The sequence below is a fragment of the Physcomitrium patens genome, chromosome 12 (genome assembly GCF_059467195.1).
Source record: "Physcomitrium patens ecotype Gransden chromosome 12, ASM5946719v1, whole genome shotgun sequence".
In the NCBI taxonomy this organism is placed as follows: Eukaryota; Viridiplantae; Streptophyta; class Bryopsida; order Funariales; family Funariaceae; genus Physcomitrium; species Physcomitrium patens.
The window spans coordinates 3,645,237-3,667,704 of record NC_143421.1 but is presented as its reverse complement, the minus strand read 5'-3'; the positions used below and the strand labels follow the sequence as shown (position 1 = coordinate 3,667,704).

The window sequence follows — 22,468 nt, the reverse complement described above, 5'->3', positions numbered from 1 at the left end:
TTTACTTATGATTAATATAAATATTTTTTTTATGCTTTTATAAAAAATATAGATAAATAATTTTTTAAAATTTATCTGTAAAAATAAATATGATTGGAGGCAATAATTTTAAATAATATTAAATCAACTTTAATAAAAATTAATTTAAAATATCTTTAATTTTAATATTTTGTACCGATTAATTTATTTCTTAACCATCTTAAGAAATTAATCTTTCCTCAGTAATCCCTCAATTGCACATCTTTAGAGTTCTTTTCTTTATTCACAGTTTAAAATCGTATTGTATGATTTTACTATGTATCCAATGAGAGGCCAGATCAATTGAGGGTTTTTCTTTTCATTTTTAGTGGCTTGATTTATTAGAAAGAATAAAATGCTACCACAAAGTAAATAGAAAAAGTTATCAAGTCATTGAAATGAAACATAAGAACAAAGGTGGACTGTTTTAAGATATACATGCGTCAATTTAATTTTATTGAAGTTTGGTTTTGTAGTAATTAAGTAAATTTCTTTTTCTTTTTCTACCATATTATTTTTGTGTAATGAATTATATAATTTTTTTGTGTTTTTTTTTTCTTTATTTTTGTTTGTTTTTTTGTTTTTTCTTCTTCTTCTTCATAAAATCAAAAGGCATAACTATAAATTATGTGTCTTTTATTTTTTATAATTTATTGATAAAAGCCATAGTAATTATTCTCAAATTGTAAAAGTATTAAGGTACTAAAAAATTAATTTTAAAATTAAATCAACAATTTATTTGTTACAATGACTAGAAGAGTGTTAAATTAATTCTAAGCTTAAAACTCAAATATGTGAGATATAAAAAATAATTTTTTTAATTTAATATATATATATATATATATATATATATAAATTAGATGATAATAAATTAATAATAAAATATTACTAATAAGTTATAGTTGTTTGATGAATATTTAAAATTTAAAGACAATGCTTAAAAAATTATTATAAATAATTAAAAATTAATACTTTATTATAATTTTTAATATGATAAAATAAAACTATAATTAATAGAATCAATTAAATTTGTATCAATTTTAAAGGATCATAAAAATACAAAGAATAAATGAATAAAATATTAATTATTTTTAATTCATTTATATATACATATGATTATTTTTAAAATCTAATTAACATTATTTTAATATAAACATGGTTTTAAAATATAAAATATAAAATATTTTTTTTAATCCAATATAACTATGTAATAATAAATATTATTTATTTTTGATATATTTTATATTTTAAATTAATTATATATATATATCTATATATATATATATAGAGAGAGAGAGAGAGAGAGAGAAAGGCAGAGAGAGAGAGAAAGGCAGAGACAGAGAGTTGTTAAAGCCACACTCTAATGTTATTGAAGCCACATCCTCCCTTGATATTTTATGATTGGTTCTGTCTATCTCTTATTTTTGGCTTCTATTTTTAAATCCATGTTTCTATTTTCCTTTGTTATTTCTTTTTTTTTCAATTCAAATCCCTTTTTCTCTCTCTCTTTTTCCATTCTTGTCCCTCATTCTTTATTCCTTAATATTCTTTGTAAGAAATTAATATAAACAAAGACACTTTGTTTTTAATTCTTCCAAATTCCATGCATCATAATGTATTGATCAATTCCATTTTCACATTTCAATCTAAGATATTATGACTCTTCAACCTACATTGCAAATGCATCCTATACCTCCTCAAACTTTATTGAGGATTTTTACTTAAACTTATAATAGAGATTAATTACAATAGTGGTCATAGTAGTAGACAAGTAAGCGGAGCTTGAACAGCCTTGGCTAACACTTCACCTTTTTCACATTCTGGAAAATGAAAAAATGGCTTAACAATACTAAAGCTATTATCTTCCACCAAAAATGATTACTACTTCTTAGGACTTGTTGTAATGTTATGCTGTCGTGATGTAATACAACTATATAGTGAAATTATAATCAAAATTGAATTTCTAATTAATATCTAATTATCTTAATTTAATTATAATTTGAGGTATCTAAACATGGCTTTTATAAAAGCCTCTTAGGTTATTTTCTTAACTTAATAATTAGTAGGTTGAAGGTTAGTTAGTAATTTTACCTTCTAGGTTATAGAGACTCTTTTACTACCTTAGAAAGACCATAAATTGATGAAATTAGGTTAGAAGAGGTAAATAATTAGTAAATTTGGTACTAGGATTAAGTTGAGAGTAGGGTTGGGCTAAAAAATCCTTAGGATAGGATAGATTGATACCCGGGGATCGACCGTTTGTGAGACAAGGTCAAAATCAGACCTTTGGCTACTAAAACGACACCCTAGGATAGAATAGGGTTTCATTCAAAGATTGGAGGTTAGGATTTGAGAGCTGGCTTGAAGTTCTTTCCAAAGACATAGGAATTGTTTTGAAAGGGTTTTGAAGGACTTAGCAATTATTGTTCAAAGTCAAGGTTTGTATCAGTGATTTGGGTTTTATATAATATAATTAAGGCTAGCAATTTTGACTAGTTCGTGCAATTGGCATAACATCTACAATTGAAAATTTTTTATTGTGTGGATTATTAAGTGTGCTAAGTGTATACAAAATTTTGTGATAATCTAATGGCGAGGTTTAGAGATATCTAGTTTTTAGCACAAGAAGGTTTTAGAAGGTGGCAGTTTGAGGTTGGGTAGGATTTCTATGATATCTGAAGATCTATCAGTTGGATTAAGATAAAAATTGGCATGGTGTTGGAAGACTTAAAGGTCAAGCTACACACCAATTTTGAGACAAAGTTAACGGTTAGAGAAGGAGAAATCATTGCTGGGATTTTTGCTTTACTTTTCAAGTTGGTGGCCGAATGACATTGGTGCAAACTTTAGAGGTTTTCTTACAATCTGTAAGTTAGATTGGGCTAAAAATTCTTGAGAATTTAGAAGACTTGCATTGAAAATTGCATGCAAAATTCCACATCAAGTGGACAGTCGGATTGGATGTTACAGCTTGTAAAAGTTCACTCATTAGGATTGGGATTTACAAGAAAAATCTAAATTGCTTAAATATGAAAGTAACAAGGTAATTGGGATTTATGTATGGTTAAGACTACTAATAAGAGTGTTTTAAGCACTTTTGAATTGAAATTCAGATTATATTCTTCTTGCATGAATGAAACCTATTAGGATTTCTTGGCTACTTGTGAAACATAATCTCACCTTCCACAGCTAAGTACCCAGTGCATTCCTGAGCAAAACAACACGTAATACAACAACGCATATCAATACAAGACCAATTGTCTTTTTCAATTATTTACAACCAAAAATTGGCAACAAGATTTGTAATCCTTATTAGCTAGTTTACCATATAATACTCAACGACCCATTGTAAAACCTCCTTAGAAGATTTCGTTGCAAAGAAATTAATCTCCATTCTTCATTGATCTAGGTAACATATAGTAGAAGTATCTAAGTAATACAAATAATATCTAGATATCTTCCTTGTAAATGTCAATATTTGACTCAAAGAAGGCAATGACAAGTCGGCACAAGGAATAAGAGACATGAATAAGGTGGAGAAGGAGTTGAGGATAAGAGCGAGAGAATGAGGGAGGAAAATAAGGACGAGAAGGACTTGGAGACAAGAGCTAGAGAATAAAGGAAGACAACAAGGATACGAAATTGGGAACAAAGGACACATGATGGATAGAATTAATTATAAGATAGCAAGATGGATGTGTAGTTTTAATAACTCTTTCTATATATAATATTTTTTTAAATAATATATTTTTTTAGATAAAAATATTAATTATCAAATATTATTAATCAATATAAGTGGTGCATTGAAGGCAAGATAGAAATTATTATTGCTATAGCAACTATATGGTATTGCCTTGTCTAATGATATATATCCAAGTAGTCATAGTATTCATTTGATATCTATTAGTTATTTCAATTAATTTAAAAAGTCAATCATAATCAAATAATGATTGAAAATGAAAGATTTTTAATTATGTACCATAGAACAAAGTTGGTTTTCAAAGTTTTGATTAATTATTGAAGATTATTAGAATTTGGAGGATTAATTATTATAAATAAATAAATAATATATATTATTAATTAAAATTTAAAATTTAAAAATTATTTCTAATTTAAATAATTTTTTGATATCTATTAATAATTCAAATATTTTATAATATTCTTTTTTTTGAATATATAATTATACTATCTATTATTTTTTATTTAAAAATAAAATATCTTAAAATTTAAATGAAATAATGAATTTTAAAAAAATATTGATATATTTAGAAAACAAAAAATTTATAGAACCACTATGAATCATAAAAATCATTTGTATATTTATTCATTTGTATATTTTTTGATGTGTATTTTCATAAGTATATACAAAATTAGTAATAAATACATAATAAATTTTGAAAAATCAATTTTAATCTATACATTACTTATCAAAATTTTAGATTGTGTTTTCAAAACGTTTTTAATAACATTGATAACATAACTACTACAATATGTAGATTTTTATTTTTTTAAAAGTAAGAATGTGTGTGCGTATATATATATATATATATATATATATACGTTTAAAGAGAATTGATATAATACTCTGTAGAGTCTTATAACATAAATTTAATTGTTTGTGTAAAGAAATTGAAGTTAAAAATTTATAAAATAGACAAAGTTTTTATGATTAGTTGTGTATTCATCTGACAGAAGAAGGATTGGTTAAAATTAAATTTTCTAGATATCTTACTAGACACCTAAAACATAAAGACGTACATTGTGCTATTAAGAATTGATTTGACTACTTCTCTGTTTTTTATATAGAATTTTTAATATTTTAAAAATCCTACCTTATCGTAAAGAAATTCTCATAAATTTACAACTGCATTAACATCCCTAAAACCACAATTTTTAAACACTACTTCCGTGTCAAATTTCTGCAATGAAGTAAAAGATTTTAAAGGGAATCTACTTAATTTGATGTGTGTGTGTGTGAGAGAGAGAGAGAGAGAGAGAGAGAGAACGGACTTGGATAGTGTATTCAGTGTTTTTTGCAATAAAAGAAAGACACAAGAACTCTACAAAGACTTCAGATTCATGTGAGTTTTGGTGGTATAGATGAATGCTTACGTTTGGTACTAAGTAAAATATCTCTAAACCATACATATATTATGATCACAAAGAAAACAGGATGTCTGAGGAAAACAATTCCTCACATTTGAAGACCATGCGTTTCATTTCTCACCCACATCCCGACAACTATCCGCGTATTTGACATATATACGGATATTGTACACATACATACATACATACATACATACATATAAAGAATCACGAAACCATAGGCAGACGACCGTTCCACGGACCATGAGAAAGACCGAGCTCCCGCACCAGCAATCAAAAGATCCTACATGGCCACCTAAAAAGCTTGAGTCCTGGTCACCACATTAAGGAGATTAGAGAGACATCATGAGACCATGCTCCGAAGCAAAAACGAAATGCACCATGTCATTGATGAAGAAAAGGGTGGAAGTGAGAGACTAACTCTGACCGCTGATATCAACAAAGCGACATAGCGTATTGCACATACCTTCGGCATCATCACCCTCGCATGCGCTTGTACGCGCTCGGGGGCTACACTTGGTTCTCATCACAACTCCGCTTCCGACTCCCCTCACCCTCACTTGTTGTGCTCACCATCTGCTCACCTGCCTCGCGTCCAGATTCCCTTCTTCACGATCTTCTTCTTCCTCTTCTGTGTAGCTTCTGCCCAGTAAGGATATGGCGCGCGCCCAGCCCATGAGCCTGGACCAGGTTTAGAAGGGAGTTCGCCGTCGGGCATGACGCTGGGGAGTCCAGCAGGAGCATCGCGTGTGGGCTGCTCTCCAGAACGACTCCGGCGCGCCAGGTACTACTACTCCTCATCGATGCTCGCACAGGGCGTCGCTGCCGCTGTCGCGCAGATCTGGGCTCTGTGCGCAATTGTATGGCTACATGGGCGGGGCGGATTCCCATGATCAGGGCTGCCGTGGTGGGTGCTTGCGGGAGTAGGATTAGCGTGTGGCAGTGTACGGAAGGGAGTAGGGCGACTGCTTCAACGGCTGGGCGGGGGTAATTTTCGGCTGAGGAGATTTGAGTAGATAAGGTTGCCAGGGGCACCGAGGGCGGGGTGGTGTTGGTAGTTCCTGCGACGGATTGTGGTGGGGGACGTCCTGTTTCTGAGAGGAAGGGTGAGCAAGCAGTGAGGGTAGGACGGGTGAGGGGGGATGGAGCGGTTGTGTGCGAGTTGAAGTGAGCTGGGATTGCTACGAGGGGGGGTTGGCATTTGGGATGGTGGAGGGCGAGAGCGTGGGAGAGGCGCAGGATGGGACGAGAGTCGGGGGCAAACGGGTACATTTGGTGAAAGCGCAGTCGACGAAGCAGCACGCGGAGAAGGGGTTGTGAGTGGGCACATGCGGTTTCGCTGTGTGAGGAGCGCACGTTGTTATGCAAGCTTAGGACGCGTCCTTGATGGTCATGTGAGTGGGAGGGTGGCGATTTGGCATGGAGCTGGTACGGGTGGGTGGGTGCGGTTGCATGATTGCGCTAGAGAGTCGGAACGCGAAGTGTCTGATTGGTTGCGGTGACCTAATGTGCGGAAACTGGTGACGTTGTTGGCGTGTGAGAGGAATTGCAGCATCGTGAGATGGTTGATTGGAGGCTTGTTTGATGGCTTGGACGTGGTGGAGTATGTCGCGGGAAGGCGTGTGAGGGAACACGGCAGCAGTGGTGCTAGAGCAGGGGGGTGATGTGTGCAGGAAGAAAGAGGCGATTTGCTGTTTAGTTTCTGTGTTGCGGTCATCGCTTAGCATGATGGGGTGCGCGGACTGGGAGGCATTTTGAGGGCCTGGTTGGGGTGTTGGGATGCGGAGATGTCTGGCGCGTGGTTTTGTGTGCAAGCAGAAGCTTTGAGGAGTATTCTTGGCGCAGGGGTGGGGTGTGCAGAGGTGGAAATTAGGGGGAATGGTGGTGCAGAGGGTGGTCGCTTGATGTTGACGATGGTGGTATGTGGTGGTTGGTGCAGGCAGCATCGTCCGGGCGTTTTGTGCCCAGCTGGGATGCGTGGAGGAGCGCGGTACCCGTGGGACGCGAGCCCGGTGGATTATGAGGGAGAGTGGTCGATGCAGCTCGTCCGCAGTTGTGAGCGAGATGTGCACGTAGTAGAGGGACGCGCATGAGAGGCAATGGGCACATTGAGGCGAAGAGGATAAGTTGGGAAGTTTGCGCTGGTTGGCGCGGAACGTGGACGGAAAGCGAGCGGAGTACACACGGAGCACATTGAGCGGAAGCCTGGACGGGTGCAGAGCGGGTGGGCGGAGGAAGCCGCGCCGGTGAGGGAGCTCAGAGCAAGCGGTACGAAGTGGGAGGAGTGGCACACACGATTGTGTGATGAGGGGTACGAGCGAGGCGGATAGTAGACGGATTCGCGGAGGTGGGTGGTGTGCGGTTGGTAGTGGCCCCGGTTGCGGGAAGGGATGATGTGGCGGACGTTGTGATTGATGCGACGGAGAGGAAGTGCGGCGAGATGGACCGGTTGGATGAAGCGTCCGGTGGGGCGGACTTGGCAGTGCAGGGGGAGAACTGTTTGAAACAGATAGCCAGCAACTACGTGGAGGAAGAAGACGGCGAGAACTGCAGCGGCGAGGAGGAAGGCGTGGGGAGGGAGAACGGCGCGGATTCGGCAGCGCCAGGCGGGCACGGGGGAGGGGGCCGGCATGGATTGGGTGAGAGCGTGGGCGTGGAGGTAAGAGACAGTGCGGGGCACAGCGGGAACGAGAGTGAGAGGAGAGAGGCGTCCGGGGAGAGCTGCGACGAAGAGCAGGGTGGGGGGAGTTCGGGGGAGGAAGAGGAGGAGGATGGAGACGACGAGGAGGAGGGGGAAGAGGGGGAACAGCGGCACGGTGGCGCGAGCGTTGCGGAGAATGGGTTCGCAAATCTGGATGAGAGAGATGAGGGGAAGGCGGCGAACAGCGAGAGCTACTCGGGTGGAGTGGAAGGATTGGCGGTGGAGAGGGAGAACACGGACAGCGCAGAGGGCACGAGGGATAGGGTGGACGCAGCGGAGAAGAGTGTGACGCAGAGCGAGTGCGATCCCGAGGGCGGAGGAGTGCAGGGAGGGCCAACGTTGCGTCGGAAGAGGGGGCGGCCGTTGAAATCGAGTGAAAGGCAGACGAGCATACGGGCAGGTCCTATCACCCCTAAGCTAGAAGAGCCGAGGTCTGTGCGGATAAATCGTGGGGTGAAGCGACGATATCCTGGTATAGGGCCCGTTCGTGGACTGGTGGGCGGTTTGTGGACAGCTGGCTTGCGTGCATTGTTGAGATGGAATGGGGTGAATTGCAGGAAGCGTTGAGCATGGAATGCAATGGGTGTGAGATGCGGGAGGTGACGGTGTGTGGTGTCGGGATGGCGCAGGTGACGAATCGGAGGACGACAGTTTGCCGAAACGGGTTCGTGTGCGGAGCATCACGAATATATGCGGGGACTTTGCACAGCCGATTAAAGGTTCGAGACGGAGCTGGAAATTGGGGGGGGGGGGGTTGGGCGTAGGGGTTTGCGGAGGGTGAGTCGGTGGTGGTCGTGACGGGGTGTGAGCTGGCGCGGTTTGGAGTGGAAGGGGGGGGGGTGTGTGGTGGACTGACGTGATGGTGTGGCGGTGGGGATGCAGGTGAGGATATGAGCGTGGAGGAAGCTGTGGAGGCGAATCCAGCGAGGAAGCGAGGGAGGCCGAGAAGGGGGAATCGAGTGGAGGGTGTGGCGAAGGCAGACGAGGCGGAGGTATCGGCAGTTCCGAGCAGCGGGAAGAGGAAGACGATCGAGGCGGTTCTGGATTCGGAGAGCATGAAGTGGGCTTGTCACGGGAGAAACGGTACTGGAAACGTGGGAGACAGTGTGCATTGTGGTTGGCGGCGTGTGGATGGGTGGGGAAAAATGGCTGATGGAAGAGGGTTACTGGATGATGACGATGGATGCGCAGTGTCGGTCGGTGGTGGGATGGATTAGGATGTCGAGGGGAGGGATGCATGGAGGCCATGGGGGTGGTGGAATGTGGGGTAGGAAGACGTTCCCCGCAGCGTGGGGACGGTGGTGTGGGGATGGTAGGGGTGGGAGATAGTTAGGTGCAGCGTGTGGTATGGTGAGGAGGAGGGTTGTGGATGTGAGAAATGTTTGGTTTATGGGGTGTGGGTGTTTGTGTGACGTAGCTGGAAGTGTTGACGTGATGACATGGCGAGTGGTTAGCAGGCCCGATATTTGCGTGCAACGCGGAAGGATGCAAGAAGCGATTCGTCGAAGCTGCTTCATTGTATGCTCATGCGCGGGTGCACGGGGATCGGCCATACGTGTGTCATTACGACGGTTGCATCAAGGTGGTGACTTTGGACTGTGGAGTTTTTGAGTATGAAGTGCATTGCGATGATGCGAGGTTGGGTGGGGCAGGTTGTGATTTTGGTGGTGGTGCGGCGGAGGCTGTGGATGCGGAGTGATGGGGTGAGCGTGTGGTTGTGGGGGGTTTATGGGAAGGCGAACGGTGTGGGCTTACCGGGGTGTTTTCTGTTTTTTTGTGGTGGCAGAGCTTTTCGGAGAGGTCGAAGTTGAAGCGTCACTTCCTGATTCATACAGGCGAGAAACCATTTCTGTGTGTTTACGAAGGGTGTGGCAAGGTGATGATTTCGTTCCGTTTGTTGGTGGTTGGTTTTGGTGGAGTTTGGGGTGTAGGAGGGGGGCGGGGGGATGTGTAGAGTGCGAGTGTTTGTGGTCCGGAGATGCGTGGATGTTGGGTGGTGGAAGCAGGTCCGGCATGAAGCGGGGTGGGTAGAGTGTGCGGTGTTGGAGGTGGTGTGGGTGTGGGTGTGGGTGTGGGTGTGGGTGTGGACGGAAGGGGGTATGATGATACTGACTGGCGCGATGGTGGTGTGGAGCGCAGGCGTTTTCGTTGGATTTCAATTTGCGGTCGCACATGAAGACGCACACGGGCGACTACCACGAGTGTCCATACGATGGGTGCGACAAGAGGTACTGCCAGGAGTACAAGCTGCGAGCGCACATAGTGAAGGAGCACAACAAGTCCGGGAAGGGAACGAAGAAGCTGGCGAAGGTGGTGGGCAACGGCGGGGGTGGTAAGATCCGGGGTACCTTTTTGGTGGGATGAGTGTGTGTGTGCGGAGGGGCAAGTTGTGGGATGGGCGTGGTGATGGTGTGGAGGTTGGAGGAGGCGGGATGGTGTGTGTTGACTTGGTTCGGGTGTGGTGTTTGTTGTTGAAGGTTTGGTGTCAGTTGCAGGGGCGAACGTGCGGGACGCGGCAGCGGCGAAGAAACGTGCTGTTGTAGCTGCGCTGCAGGCGAAGCGGTCGAAGCTGGAGTCGATGAAGGAAGCTCGGGAGAGCAGAATTGCGGAGCTGGAGGAGGAGAAGGAGAGGGAAGCGTTCGAGCTGAGCCGCATCGAGCGGCTGCTGAAGAAAGTGGAGGGAGAGCAGAGACGGGTGGAGGGGCAGGGAGGGTCGCCGGCGATGTCGGTGTCGGCATCGGAAGAGGAGGAAGAAGAGGAGGAGGGGGAGGAGGGAGAGGGAGCGTGTCCGTCGAACGGAACAGGCGGGGACACGAGCTCGTCGGACGAGCAACAAAGCCGGCTGGAGTACACGGCGATGGGAGAAGGGAAGGACGTGGTGATGTTCGCGCACAAGCTTCCGACGGCGGATCAGGGGGCGCGGTTGGTTCGGACCATGGAAGGAAGACCCGCGGAGTCGCTGGCAGAGGCGGGGACGAGCTTGACGCCGATGCTGTGGCTGCAAGGGGCTCCGCCGTTCCAAGGGCACCTGGCGGAGCATTCGGCGTTGAGGCCGCATCTGAGGTCGCGACGACCGGGAGGTGGAGAGAGTGGGAAGGTGGCGATGGGGTGCGGAGCGAGCCCGTGTGGGGGAGGGAAGGAGAAGAGCGGGCAGCAGCAGAAGCGCGCGAACGGAGAGGCGTGGTCACAAGGAGAGAGCAGCGACAGCGGGGCAGGCAAGGCGAACGGAGGCGGTGGTGGGAAGGGGGGTGGAGGGCAGGCGGAGGGGGGATCGGGAAAGGCGAGGGTGGTTGGGACGAAGAAGAGCGGAGCGAGTACAGGGAGGGGCGGGGCGAGGCGGACGAATGCGAGCACGGGGACAAACGAGAAAGGGGTACGAGTTTCAGGAGGAGCGGAGATGGCGAGAATGGACGGGAAGGGAGCGAAGGAGGTAGGGACGGTGTCGACGCAGCAGCAGCAGCAGGGGGGTGGGCGAGAGTCAACATCGGGCGCGTTTCTGGTGTCGATGAACCCAATTCTGGTGTCGAGCGACCACGGGTTTTCTCCGACGGATGCGCGGTTTTTGGCGAACGAAGGGTTCCCGTCGCTGGCGCAGGGGTTACTGCGGGAGCGGCTGCAGGCGAAGGACGGGGTGAAGAGCATGTCAGGGTCGGCATGTCCACCGAAGGAGAAGGCGTACCGGTCGATGAACGAGGTGCTGCACTCGGCAGCAGAGGCGGGGTTCGTGGGCGGTGGGGGAGGGAGCGAAGAGTTTGGGGGGGAGCAGGCAGCACCGGAGCAGAGCTTCGAGCCTTCGGCGGCGCAGTTATTCACGTACCATGAGCAGCCCCGGTTGGTGGACTGAGGAGGCTGGTTCGGAGGCTAGCTTGTCATACGGCTTAGCTCTGGTTTTAATTTTTGCAGGGCTTGGATGGGGTCGTTGTTTATCTGTATACACTTTTTTGAATTTTGTATGGGCTCTATTTGTGGCTCTGATTTTGGTTTATTTGAGGTCGTTGTTTGAAGTTGTGGGTTGGTTGAGTTTATGTCTGGCGATATTTATGATGGTGTTTTATTTATTTGTTTGTTTGTGTACCATTTTCAGAGTCTTGTCAATGTAATTATGTCAGCGGTTTGTGGTTGGGTAGCTTTTTTGGTTGGTTGCTATGGGGTGGGTGTTTGTTTATGGGAACTGGCTGGGTTACTGATTAGTCTACTTTCGATTATCTTTGGTGGATTTGCTGAAGTATGCAATGGCCACCTTGGTGTACCTTTCTGCTGCACTTTGTTAATTGTGATGTTCTGGTTACATTTTTTGAGTTTTTGTTGCATAATCGTGTTGGAGGTTATGGGAGCACTGGAGATTATCTAATTACTTAGACTTTATCCCGGCTCTTGGTTTGTCGATGTCGATTGTCCTTGAGTTCGTTTTCGTATGTTTTGGAATTTGAGCTTGAATTGTCAGCCTACCGTGCGATGTTTGCATTTTTTATTTATTCCATCAGCTGTATATTCTCTGGGCTTGCATGCTTGTCTTGTATCACCCTTTCATGAGAATTCATAATTTGTATCTATTTTGAGAACTTCGTCATATATCTTAAGAGATTTAGAATTGGCAACGTCAACTTATGTATTTAATTTTGGGTTTTGCCATCCTGTTCAACATATGAACTTGTTGCTCTTCACAGGTTTTGTCAGATGCTGTTCATATTTACGAATTCAGTCAGAATGTTTTATTAGACTTTTATCTTTGGCATTTCGATTCAATGGTTCTCCCCCTGCTTATATTTCAGTTGTATTCTACATAATGGATCTTGTATATATTGGCTCTTTCTACTAGTCTTTGCTGCTTTAGTGGTGGAATTTCAGTTTCGTATGACTTTATTCAAATTGTTTCACATTGTTACCTTGTATTGTAAACCCAAATAACTTAATTATGTATTGAACCACTTCTGTCCAATTTTAAAATGAGACTTGTCTGTGTTCTTGGCAAGTTATTACTTACAAATTCGACGAAACTTGGTCATTTAATTGTATTCCAGTCGAGCGGGTCTAGTTTCATCTTATACTATTGTGATAACAATAATGAGACTGCTTGTTATATTGTGTTGTATGATTATTAGGGGTTGAGCAGTTTTAGAAGAACGAAAGCTTTGTGTACTAGGTTAGTGCAACGTAATACTTTGATGTGACATTTACATCGAAGGATTGGAATTGTTTAGTACAAGAATAATCTTGATATTTGGAATGATTACTTGTATCCTTGAAACTCAAACAAGTTCTGCCCAATTTATGTTTTTTATTTCTAATAGAGAGAAGTGTTTATTTGTTTATTTCTTATAATGTAGTTTAGATATAGAAGACCATTGGCTTCTATATTGTTTTAATTAAGTGGGTTACTTTTCTGGTCATATCATCATCTAAGTGCCTATTCTATTTTACTCTAACTAGATTCAACCTTGTGCATTGCCATGGAAACATTTCTCTACAAACTTACCAATGTTGGATGGTGACCAACAATCAATTTTTTTTCCATCTTCAACATGAGTAGAGCCAAGCATATAGAGCTTTGTTTTGCTTGGACTTATCCACAGTTTCTTGCCCTTGCATTGGAACACACTCTCTTGGTTTTCCTTGAGGATTTGGTATCATTTACATGTTTCTTAATAAATAAATTCTCAAGACAAATTGTCTATATTAAAAAAGCACAAGATTTTTTTTAGTGACATGCATGATGTTGGATTGGTATTGCAATGGTATCTTCAATTCAATTTCACCAAGCCATTGAAAAAAAATAGCTCAACAATTCTTAGTGGTAGCAATGTATTTATTTTTTGTTGTTGTTGGAATCATATTAAAGATGTGCAAATCCTAACAATTCTGATTGTATAAGCTATTGCATGCAACTTAGAATTGCTTAGGGATGGAGAAAGAAAAATGAATAAAAGATACTTGGTGACATTTCTAATAAAACTTGCAACTTCATATGTAGGTTGGAGGAACTATATTATCAGTTAATTGGACTTGAAGCTCTATGCATAGGTGGTGCAATACCATGCCTATGGAGAAAAAGAGTCTAAATGCAACCTTGCAAGTATTAGTCAAATCAGAGTTGAAGCAAGAGAGACATTGTAATTAGTGTTGTAAATATATTGTAAACACCATCAACTTTGTAGAAGTAGTTCATGTAAATGAGCCTCATCACATGAATCAAATTCTATTGTATTATATAATATTTAATAAATTTAATATAAAATATGTAAAGATTATTTATTAATTTTTGTTTTATAAATATACTTTTAATTCCACTTTAGGTGATAATATAATTTTTTAATTATTTTATATAGTTTTTATTCACATTATTATTATTATTATTATTATTATTATTATTATTATTATTATTATTATTATTAATCTATTTAAAAAAATCAAGATTTTAATGTTTTTATTTATAAATATTTTGTTACAAGTTAGCACACAAATATTATGTTTTAATCTATCAAAATTTATTTCAAAGCAATATAATATTTTAATACTATTTTTATTAAATTAATAAAATAATATATACAAGTGTGTGTATATATATATATATATATATATACGTATGTATATATTGCAAGATTCGTTTTTTTATAATACATTTTTTATGATAGTTTAAGCCAATAAATAGTAAGTTTAAATACATGAATGTTGGATTTATTTCCAATTCAACAAATTCGCTATTTAATAATAGTTTTAAGATTCAATAAATAAAAATATATTAATTTCTAAAAACATTATCTAGAAGATTCAATATTAAAGTGTTGTTATACTTTTTATTTATTTATGTTGATATAATTAATCTCACACATATACATAAAAGATAAAGAAAGGACTTTAATTATTCCACCACTAAAAGATTCTCTTGCTTTAAATCTAATGCTTCCCATTTATTGGAATAAAGAATCTTAATAATTTAAAGAGCATTCTCTATTTCCCTTCCTAAAAATCATCTTGATTTATTTTTACGTAATTTAACTATGTGTGTTTCTTTGGTTCCAATTGAGTACAAGTTTTCTTTAATTCTCATCCAACTGAATATCCAATTGGAAAAGAAACTAACATGAAATAAAATAAAATATCAATTGATTATTTTCTAATCTAGTACAAGAGATAAATACAATATATATTTTCTTTATATTCCAATTTATTATTAAAAATATATTTAATAATTCAACAAAAAATTAAAACATATTGTTCTTATTAGTTGATTCTTTCTTTCCCTTCTTTCAGACTTTTCATAGTGTAAGACAAATAAAACAACAGTAGACTTCAACTAGCTAATCTACTCTATAGAATAATAATAATAATAATAATAATAATACAAATTAATCAATATGTTATTGATAGCAAATTCTTTGAATTAATGCAACATTTAATTAAAATTACTAACAATTCTAGTTAGAAAGTTGGAACTTAAAAATCCCATTAATTGTAATCCAATCAATTAGTCTATATATCTAATTAATACAAATGGAAACATAAAGAATTTTTCACTTAACTTTTAACACAAAGAAAATTCTAATAAGGTTCTAAATGATGATGTGACTAATTGGAGTTACTCCAAATCACACGTTTTGTTTATTATTAGTTACTAGTTAGTTTGTACTTTTTTTTTTCCTATCTATCATATCAAATTGATTATGAATTGACTACATGTAAAACTGTATTTTAATGTTAATTATATATTTTTTTCCAACTAGGTGAAAATCAATTTCTTTTTAGTCTTAGAAAAATAAGACACAATTGAAAACATCACCTATTATGCAATAAATATCAAAAATAAAAAAAAAAAATCATGACTCTTCTTCTACTTTAAAACTAAATATGTAAAAAAAAATTAAGATTCATTTCAAAATTAACATAAATAAGTATATATCATAATTTAATTTTGTATTCTCTATAATACATTAGAGCTTGTTGGAAATCTATATATAATGTCTTATATTTATAATTTAATATTAAAAATATCAATTTCATACATGGCTTGTGATATAAAAATTAAGGTTAATTTTTAAAAGTGATATTATATTTAATAGTTTTTTTTTAAAAAAATAATATATTCACTACAAGCAATATGCTTTATTTTATATTTAAGAAAAACATATGCAACTTATTTAAAACTGCCCAGAAATACTTCACTACCTTTTTAGACAACACAAAAACACTTTCAACTTATAAATTATTCTATATAAAAACATGTCAAAATTGCAAATAACAATGTAATTACTGTAAGTGAAATCAAAAGAAAAATAAAAGGAAAAAGTGTATTGAAAATATTGCCCAATAACAAGTACCAAAACCTATCCAAATTACATGACATGCCAACAAAAATTGTATGAGATTTAATACATAGAGGCCAACCCATGCAGCAAACAACAACAAAAACCAATGATTAAACTTCCACATTCTCTACTCCATTCCAGGACTTGACTCGACCTCTGATTGACTTTGATACCTGATATTATGAACTATTCCGGTGGCTATGTGACTCCGAAGGATGTCCAGGGATTTGCCCATAAACCTTCGATACCACTTCGCACCACCCTATCTGCTCCCTTCCCTGCCAACTGTGAGGCGAGTGAGTGGAGCTTATTGCCACCTATGGTAGGGGCAGTGCACCGATGGCCGGCGGGCCTGGTGAAAGTGCGTGAGAGGAGTAATGGGCTCCGTGTAGTTTGATGTGACGATGAAGATTGTGAGCCAGCGCGGTGGTGCACACCCCTGCTAGGGTACACCTGTGGTGGCTGAACCGCCCCGGCCAGGCACGCTCGTTTCCCTCGCAATATTGTTCTCTCCATCTCGACTGCATCGTTCTGGGAGCATCACCGTGTGTACTTTCCGCCGCAGCATCGTCGGAAGCCAGTCAGGATCTGTCGAGATACAGAAATTTCCATTTGCAATACCTGTTGGAAGGTGACGTGTCCAGTGTTTGCAGAGCTGTTCGATAAGGGTGGAGCTCTGTCTTCTGCACTGCTGAACGTGGAGCTCGTCCGTGCTCTTTAACCTCGTTCAGCGCTCTAGAACCCGTGATTTAGCCATGGCTCCAGCGCCCGCTGCGGTGCGCATCATATTGGGGTCTCAGTCGCAGTCGCGACACGCGATTCTGCGAGAAATGGGATACGCGAACTTCGAAGTCGTCACGGCGGACATCGATGAGGGAGCTATCCGAGCGCCCTTGGCAGAGGATCTCGTGGAGATGTTGGCGCATGCGAAAGCGGAGGCCATTCTGGTGAAGTTGGCGTTGAATCCTGAAAGAAAGCAGGCGGACAAAAATGCTCCGGTGCTGCTGATTACCGCGGACCAGGTGGTGGTGCACGAGGGCGTCATCCTGGAGAAGCCCAAGAGCGCGGAGGAGGCGCGACGGGTGATCCGAGGGTACACCAGGTCGCCGGCAACTACCGTCGGAGCCATTCTTGTGACGAATTTGGCCACCGGAGTGCGGGTGGGTGGGGTGGACAAGGCGGAGGTTTACTTCAATGAGATCCCGAACGAGGTGATCGAAGCTCTGATCGAGGAAGGGAGCGTGTTCTATTCCGCTGGGGGATTGTTGGTGGAACATCCGTTGGTGTCGCCCCTGGTTGAAGCCATGGTAGGGACGATAGATAGTGTGATGGGTATGTCGAAGGAGCTCACGCAGTCTCTCATTACACAAGCTTTGGCATCGCAGGGGGGAAGCAGCGGCATTGAGTGAGGCATTTTGTGATTTATTTATCAGTTTGTGACAGGGTACAGTTGGGGAACGCGCTTCATGCGCCAGCAGCGAAATGTTGCCGACTTATTTTGGTTTCTACGCCCTAGCGTATTATTTATGCGCTACACATCCTATTGGGCTGGAGCAAGCTCAAAACTGCTGTATACATTTGTTTTAGGATTTAGACGGCAAGGGTCTAGAGGTCCCCATCCCAAAGCTGCTCCACCGTCTTGTGCGGACTGGTTGTATCATTCACGAACGTCCCTTCGCCCGAGAGAAGACGATGCTGCATGTCAATCGGTGAAGTGTCATTCGAGGGCTTCAAAGTGTATGGTATCAATTCAGAAAAAAAGGTTCAACTAGTTGTTTCCCGAATGGAAATCAGGTGTTCAAAGAAGGACACCATGATTCAGCAGCAGTTGCAAAAGTACGTGGGTGTGGAATTGTGGCTTACCTGCTCAATGTTGTCAAATTCATGAAGGTCTTCTTTAGAGATTTCGAAATCGAAAAGCTCAATGTTGGTTGCAAGCCTGTCAGCGTGAGTACTCTTGGGCAACACACTATGTCCTTGTTGCACATTCCACCGAAGAGCTATCCGTGAAGGTGTCTTCTGATATTTCTCGGCAAGCGTTGTAATTATTGGCAGCTGTAGGACGTTGATTTTTGCGAATGAACTGTTGGAGGAACCAATTGGAGAGTAAGCCTGTACGTGGACCATTGTACGGGGTCGTCATTTGCAAGGAGCCTTCGGAAGCGACACAATACTACTCCGAGCCAGGTGCAAGAATTCGAGATCGCGCCGTGACTATATTATTGTCGTAACGTGTTTGCAACGAGCATGTCATTTGAAGCCTCACTTGACGGCACGCAGCAAGTAGAGGGCAGTGACCAATTTGCATACTAGCAAGTGAAATAACATTAGCAGAGAGTTTGTTTGCGTACACTGAAGTGGATATCCTCCGACGTCAAGTAAGGCACCAACTTCTTTTGTTGCCAGTGAGGATGGCATTCCACCTGGTTGACTGCAGGCCTTACTTTACAATGAGACAGCAGATCCTTTGTCTTCTCGACAGAGAAATTGCTGATTCCAATAGCTCGAGCTTTCCCACTTTCGTAGCACTGCTCCATGGCTGCCCATGTCGCTTTGATATCGAGGGGTGCGAAATTCTCAGGGGCAAAACCGAGCGCGTCCTTCTTGAACGCCACCAGCCAGTGAATCTGATGCGAGACAAAAAAAACACCTCTGGAATCAGATTACTTATTCCTGAAGGGGCTTCACTTGATCGTTCAAACACGGATTTTGTGTAGATATAGCATTTGACAATTTTGGGACACATGGCATCATGGAGATGAACTGGATTGTCTTCAATTTAGCATATAGAATCTGTGGACGATTAAATACCAGATACAAATCAATGTAATCGCATTGTAAACGCTCGATTGATCTATCCAAGGCTTTGATGACGTCGGTAGGATTGTGATCCGAGCACCTGACACGGCTCAAGTCAATAAAGGTCATTTCAAATCAATGTTGCAATCTGGGAAAATACAACCTTCTAGCGTCCAGTTTGTTTCTGTGTTCATCTATGCAAATTCCCTCTGGTTGCTGAAAACAAGGCAAGTGAGACTCCACGTTAAGACACGAGCGGACACGAGTGATCTTTGAATGGGCCAAGAATCACTACCAAAGCTTTGACGTAATAAATAAGTCTTCGCGCTTCAAAATGCCTTCCTTGTAGGGCATCGCCAATCTACATCACAGAACCTCCATAGAACGTTCAGTCGCAATGGTTCTGCTCAATAACAGCACACAATCTGCTAACCACCGTGCGACAGCTTGACACTGCTGTCCGTCCACGACATGAAACCTTGATATAATATATGCTTCTGCGGTCACTGGAGACTTACCTCCTTCTCATTGTTGTAAGCCTTGGCGCAGTCGATGTGACGATATCCAACCTGGACGGTTACACGAGAGGTGTAGCATCAGCTGGCGAAGAGCTTGTTCAGGAAATGTGTGAAATACACCATGAAATCCTCGCAAATCCGTCCATCAAACATCTGTCGAACCTCCCTTCTCTTAGTGCGTGGCGGTAGTGTACAGAAATGAGAAAATCGAAGACTGCAGCAAGCGATTTAAATGTGATTGCTACGAAACAGCGTCACTGCTACAAGCAGGTTGCGAGACCACACCTTTATAGCCTCCTTGACTGCCTGTCCAACCAGGCCTGGCTCCGACTGCCAGGTTCCAAGTCCAATAGCGGGGATGGAACCACCCGTGTTCAACTTGAACATGGGCATGTTCTTCAATCCATATTCGAAAGAATCAGCTCTCATGCAGGAATTTCCTGCAGTAGAGAAATAACACCAATTGAAGAATAAGATTTCCACATCGGCGCTGAACCGGGTGACCTGAAAACCACAATCTCCCTAAAACCCTGTTGCTGGAGCACTGACTAGGGATTGAAACGGAATTACGCTGCATCAAACTGCCACACTTTCTCTCTGTCTTGGATATGCCTCCACACAATACCGTGAGGAACCGGATGCATGCAACAGGTCTGTTAAGAGATCCATCTACGCAGATGCTGTACACAAGCTTACGCTTCAGTTTACGGGCAACACTCTAGTTATTGATACATTATGACGAAGTATTTCTCCAAATTAAGACTCAAGTGCATGCGACACGATGAAATGGATTAGTTAGTCGAACGCATGAACCAGCTGCTCCTGATCTACCGATTGGAGAATGATTCACACTAACCATTGAACAATACGTGCAATCCACAACAAGAAGGAACATACCGTGTTCACCAATGCTGCGACCGCGACCCTGATCGGGAATTGGCAGAGCAATGCAACGATGTACAGCAGCCGAGACAAGTGCGATGAACGCGCACGCCTTCGCTGATATTCACAGACCAAGACGTCCGGACTGCTCCCTCATTCTATCCACACTTCTTTAAATAAATGCATGGAAAACTAAATCCCAACCGAACAAGCTGCGAGCAGACGAATCGAAGCGGACGCACGCCTTCACTTTCTTTTAAAAAGATGGAAGGTAATGACTCTGAGTGCGAACGAGGCACTTAAGAGAAAGGTTTGCAGAGTAATACCTGTTCAGACGTAAGTTAACAACACACAAGGTGGCCTCTTATACTTGGTCTGTCTCTTTCCCGCTTACTGGCAATATAATCAATAAAGCTTTTTCGTTCAAGTCGCATTCTAGGCTGGTTCACGTATATTTCATGAACGCCACATCAAGTCAGTCTCATGCAGAACAGACCATCAACATAACATCGGCGTAGCTGTCGAAGGAGAGATTTCTTTTATTTATTTATTTTGTTTTATTTTTGTATCTATTATGCAATACTAAGAAATGTAACAAAGTCTATTCTCTCCAAGCTATAATTCCTTCTAAAAATTAATACTATGTTTTCTAATGTAAAGAACTTAGATATTTAACATTCATCACTTATGTCAAATCAAATCTTCTTAGAATAGTCTTAATATAAATAAGTTAAGATTAATTATAATTTTAAACGAAATCCTATTGGTTCTTTCACATCTATAATAATTACTAATTTTAAAATTAAAAATATAAATTCTCAAGTGATTTTTTTCAACCACATCTTTTAAATCCTATTTTTATAAAGTTTAACATGTTATCATTCAAAGTAGGTTTTATTGAAACCAAAACTTTATTCATAAAAAAGCAACAGAAGTAGATAATAGATTGTATCTAAATATATATGTGTGTGATGGTTAACATTATTACTTTTAGTAAACAATCTTATAGATTATATTTAAGGATATACTAAGTATGATATTAGGCATAGCAAGTTTTTTTTTGTGTATATATATATATATATATATATATACACACATAAAAGGTGTTGCTAATACCACCATAGATTTTTCTACTGCTACTATAACTTATTCTTATTAAATTTTCATTTATTTTATGTTAAAATCATATTTAATTTTTAAATAAATATGAGTATATATATATATATATATATATATATATATATTAGAAATATTAATTTTAAAAAATATTGAGATTAAAAAATCTTAAGAAATATGTCAAGTGGATTGCAAGTTGTGGTGATATTAGCAATATTTTGTACATAAAATACATACACGTATGTATATATAAATATACTCCAAAAAAATTATTAATTTTTTTTAAAAAACTAATTTTTAATTATTACTTCAAAAAATCATAGATTGAACTTGGAAAATATTATAATATATCAGTATGTCTGTGATATAGATAAAATGAATAAAAATAAAAAATATTTATTGATAAAATAAAAACTCTTATCCTTGCTAATACTCTATACCTACTTTAATGTCTTTAATTTTATTTTAATTAAATATTACTATATTTCTACTTAAAATAAATAACATTAGACTTGTAGTTGAATTAAATAAAGCATATATCTCTTCATAGTATCTTCTTTAATATTCTATAATCTAATACAAGAATTTAAAATTTATGCTTTGTTTATTACTTATTAAAACTTTTAATATAATTTGTATACACAAATCTTCAACCACTTATAATTTAAATTTCATTTGTTAAAAAGATTTTTCCCTGTGAGCAAGCTTCTACTATGTTTAGATGGTCTTTTTTTTTCTTGTTTTTTAATTTCTTATTTAGTGTTTAAGAAAATATATATTCTTTTATAAGTTGTGGATAAGGAATTAGATTCTAACTAGAAATAGTCTACACATACTTTTGCAATTTTTAAAAATATAATAATAATTATTAAAAAGTCAAAAAATTATTACTAATTTTTTAACCTTTTAGGAATCAAATGTAAATAGAAATTTTAAAAGATATATATATATATATATATATATATATGTATACATGTACTTGCAAAAACTCCATATCCTTGGGCATAAAAAACTATCCTTGACAC

At 40.0% G+C, this 22,468-nt stretch overlaps 3 protein-coding genes and 1 long non-coding RNA gene across 8 annotated transcripts; 3 read left to right on the top strand and 1 right to left on the bottom strand.

Moving 5' to 3' along the window:
- The first annotated feature begins 5,914 nt into the window (after positions 1 to 5,914).
- LOC149987998 (uncharacterized) lies at positions 5,915 to 7,601 on the top strand. The gene is made up of 2 exons (XR_016505703.1): positions 5,915 to 6,111; positions 7,064 to 7,601. It is a non-coding gene; the product is annotated as an uncharacterized LOC149987998 (long non-coding RNA).
- LOC112289894 (uncharacterized) lies at positions 7,565 to 11,810 on the top strand. Of its 5 annotated transcripts, none has more exons than XM_090254624.1 (7): positions 7,565 to 8,297; positions 8,455 to 8,544; positions 8,708 to 8,908; positions 9,283 to 9,407; positions 9,612 to 9,701; positions 9,965 to 10,157; positions 10,303 to 11,810. In XM_090254624.1, the coding sequence occupies exons 1-7, from the start codon at positions 7,565 to 7,567 to the stop codon at positions 11,667 to 11,669; spliced, it is 2,799 nt and encodes a 932-aa protein (XP_090110750.1). In that variant the 3' UTR covers positions 11,670 to 11,810. The 5 variants fall into 5 exon arrangements, with proteins under 5 accessions (XP_090110750.1, XP_090110753.1, XP_090110752.1 ...); XM_090254627.1 differs by having other exon boundaries at positions 9,280 to 9,407; positions 9,612 to 9,660; positions 10,315 to 11,810; XM_090254626.1 differs by having other exon boundaries at positions 9,280 to 9,407; positions 9,612 to 9,660.
- Positions 11,811 to 16,379: 4,569 nt separating this feature from the next.
- On the top strand, positions 16,380 to 19,066 carry LOC112290039 (uncharacterized). Its single transcript, XM_024535936.3, has one exon. The coding sequence runs from the start codon at positions 16,884 to 16,886 to the stop codon at positions 17,535 to 17,537; it is 654 nt and encodes a 217-aa protein (XP_024391704.1). The 5' UTR covers positions 16,380 to 16,883; the 3' UTR covers positions 17,538 to 19,066.
- On the bottom strand, positions 17,530 to 20,669 carry LOC112290038 (NADPH-dependent aldo-keto reductase, chloroplastic). The gene is made up of 8 exons (XM_024535935.3): positions 20,343 to 20,669; positions 19,731 to 19,885; positions 19,435 to 19,496; positions 19,223 to 19,288; positions 18,940 to 19,027; positions 18,480 to 18,755; positions 17,992 to 18,240; positions 17,530 to 17,823 (listed from the first exon to the last, which is right to left on the bottom strand). Exons 2-8 carry the CDS (start codon positions 19,872 to 19,874, stop codon positions 17,734 to 17,736), a joined length of 975 nt encoding a protein of 324 aa, XP_024391703.1. The 5' UTR covers positions 19,875 to 19,885; positions 20,343 to 20,669; the 3' UTR covers positions 17,530 to 17,733.
- Between the last annotated feature and the right edge of the window lie 1,799 nt (positions 20,670 to 22,468).

Bases quoted from the DNA above. Each gene is read 5' to 3' on its own strand.
- LOC112290039 (XM_024535936.3), top strand. From the start codon at position 16,884: ATGGCTCCAGCGCCCGCTGCGGTGCGCATCATATTGGGGTCTCAGTCG.
- LOC112290038 (XM_024535935.3), bottom strand. From the start codon at position 19,874: ATGAGAGCTGATTCTTTCGAATATGGATTGAAGAACATGCCCATGTTC. The intron at 18,756-18,939 runs GTATTTAATCGT...GTCTCGCATCAG, and splicing joins ATTACATTGATTTGTATCTG to ATTCACTGGCTGGTGGCGTT. The intron at 17,824-17,991 runs GTAAGCCACAAT...ATTGACATGCAG, and splicing joins AATTTGACAACATTGAGCAG to CATCGTCTTCTCTCGGGCGA.
- LOC112289894 (XM_090254623.1), top strand. From the start codon at position 7,565: ATGGACCGGTTGGATGAAGCGTCCGGTGGGGCGGACTTGGCAGTGCAG. The intron at 8,298-8,454 runs GTATAGGGCCCG...GGGATGGCGCAG, and splicing joins GGTGAAGCGACGATATCCTG to GTGACGAATCGGAGGACGAC. The intron at 9,408-9,611 runs GTGGTGACTTTG...TTGTGGTGGCAG, and splicing joins ATTACGACGGTTGCATCAAG to AGCTTTTCGGAGAGGTCGAA.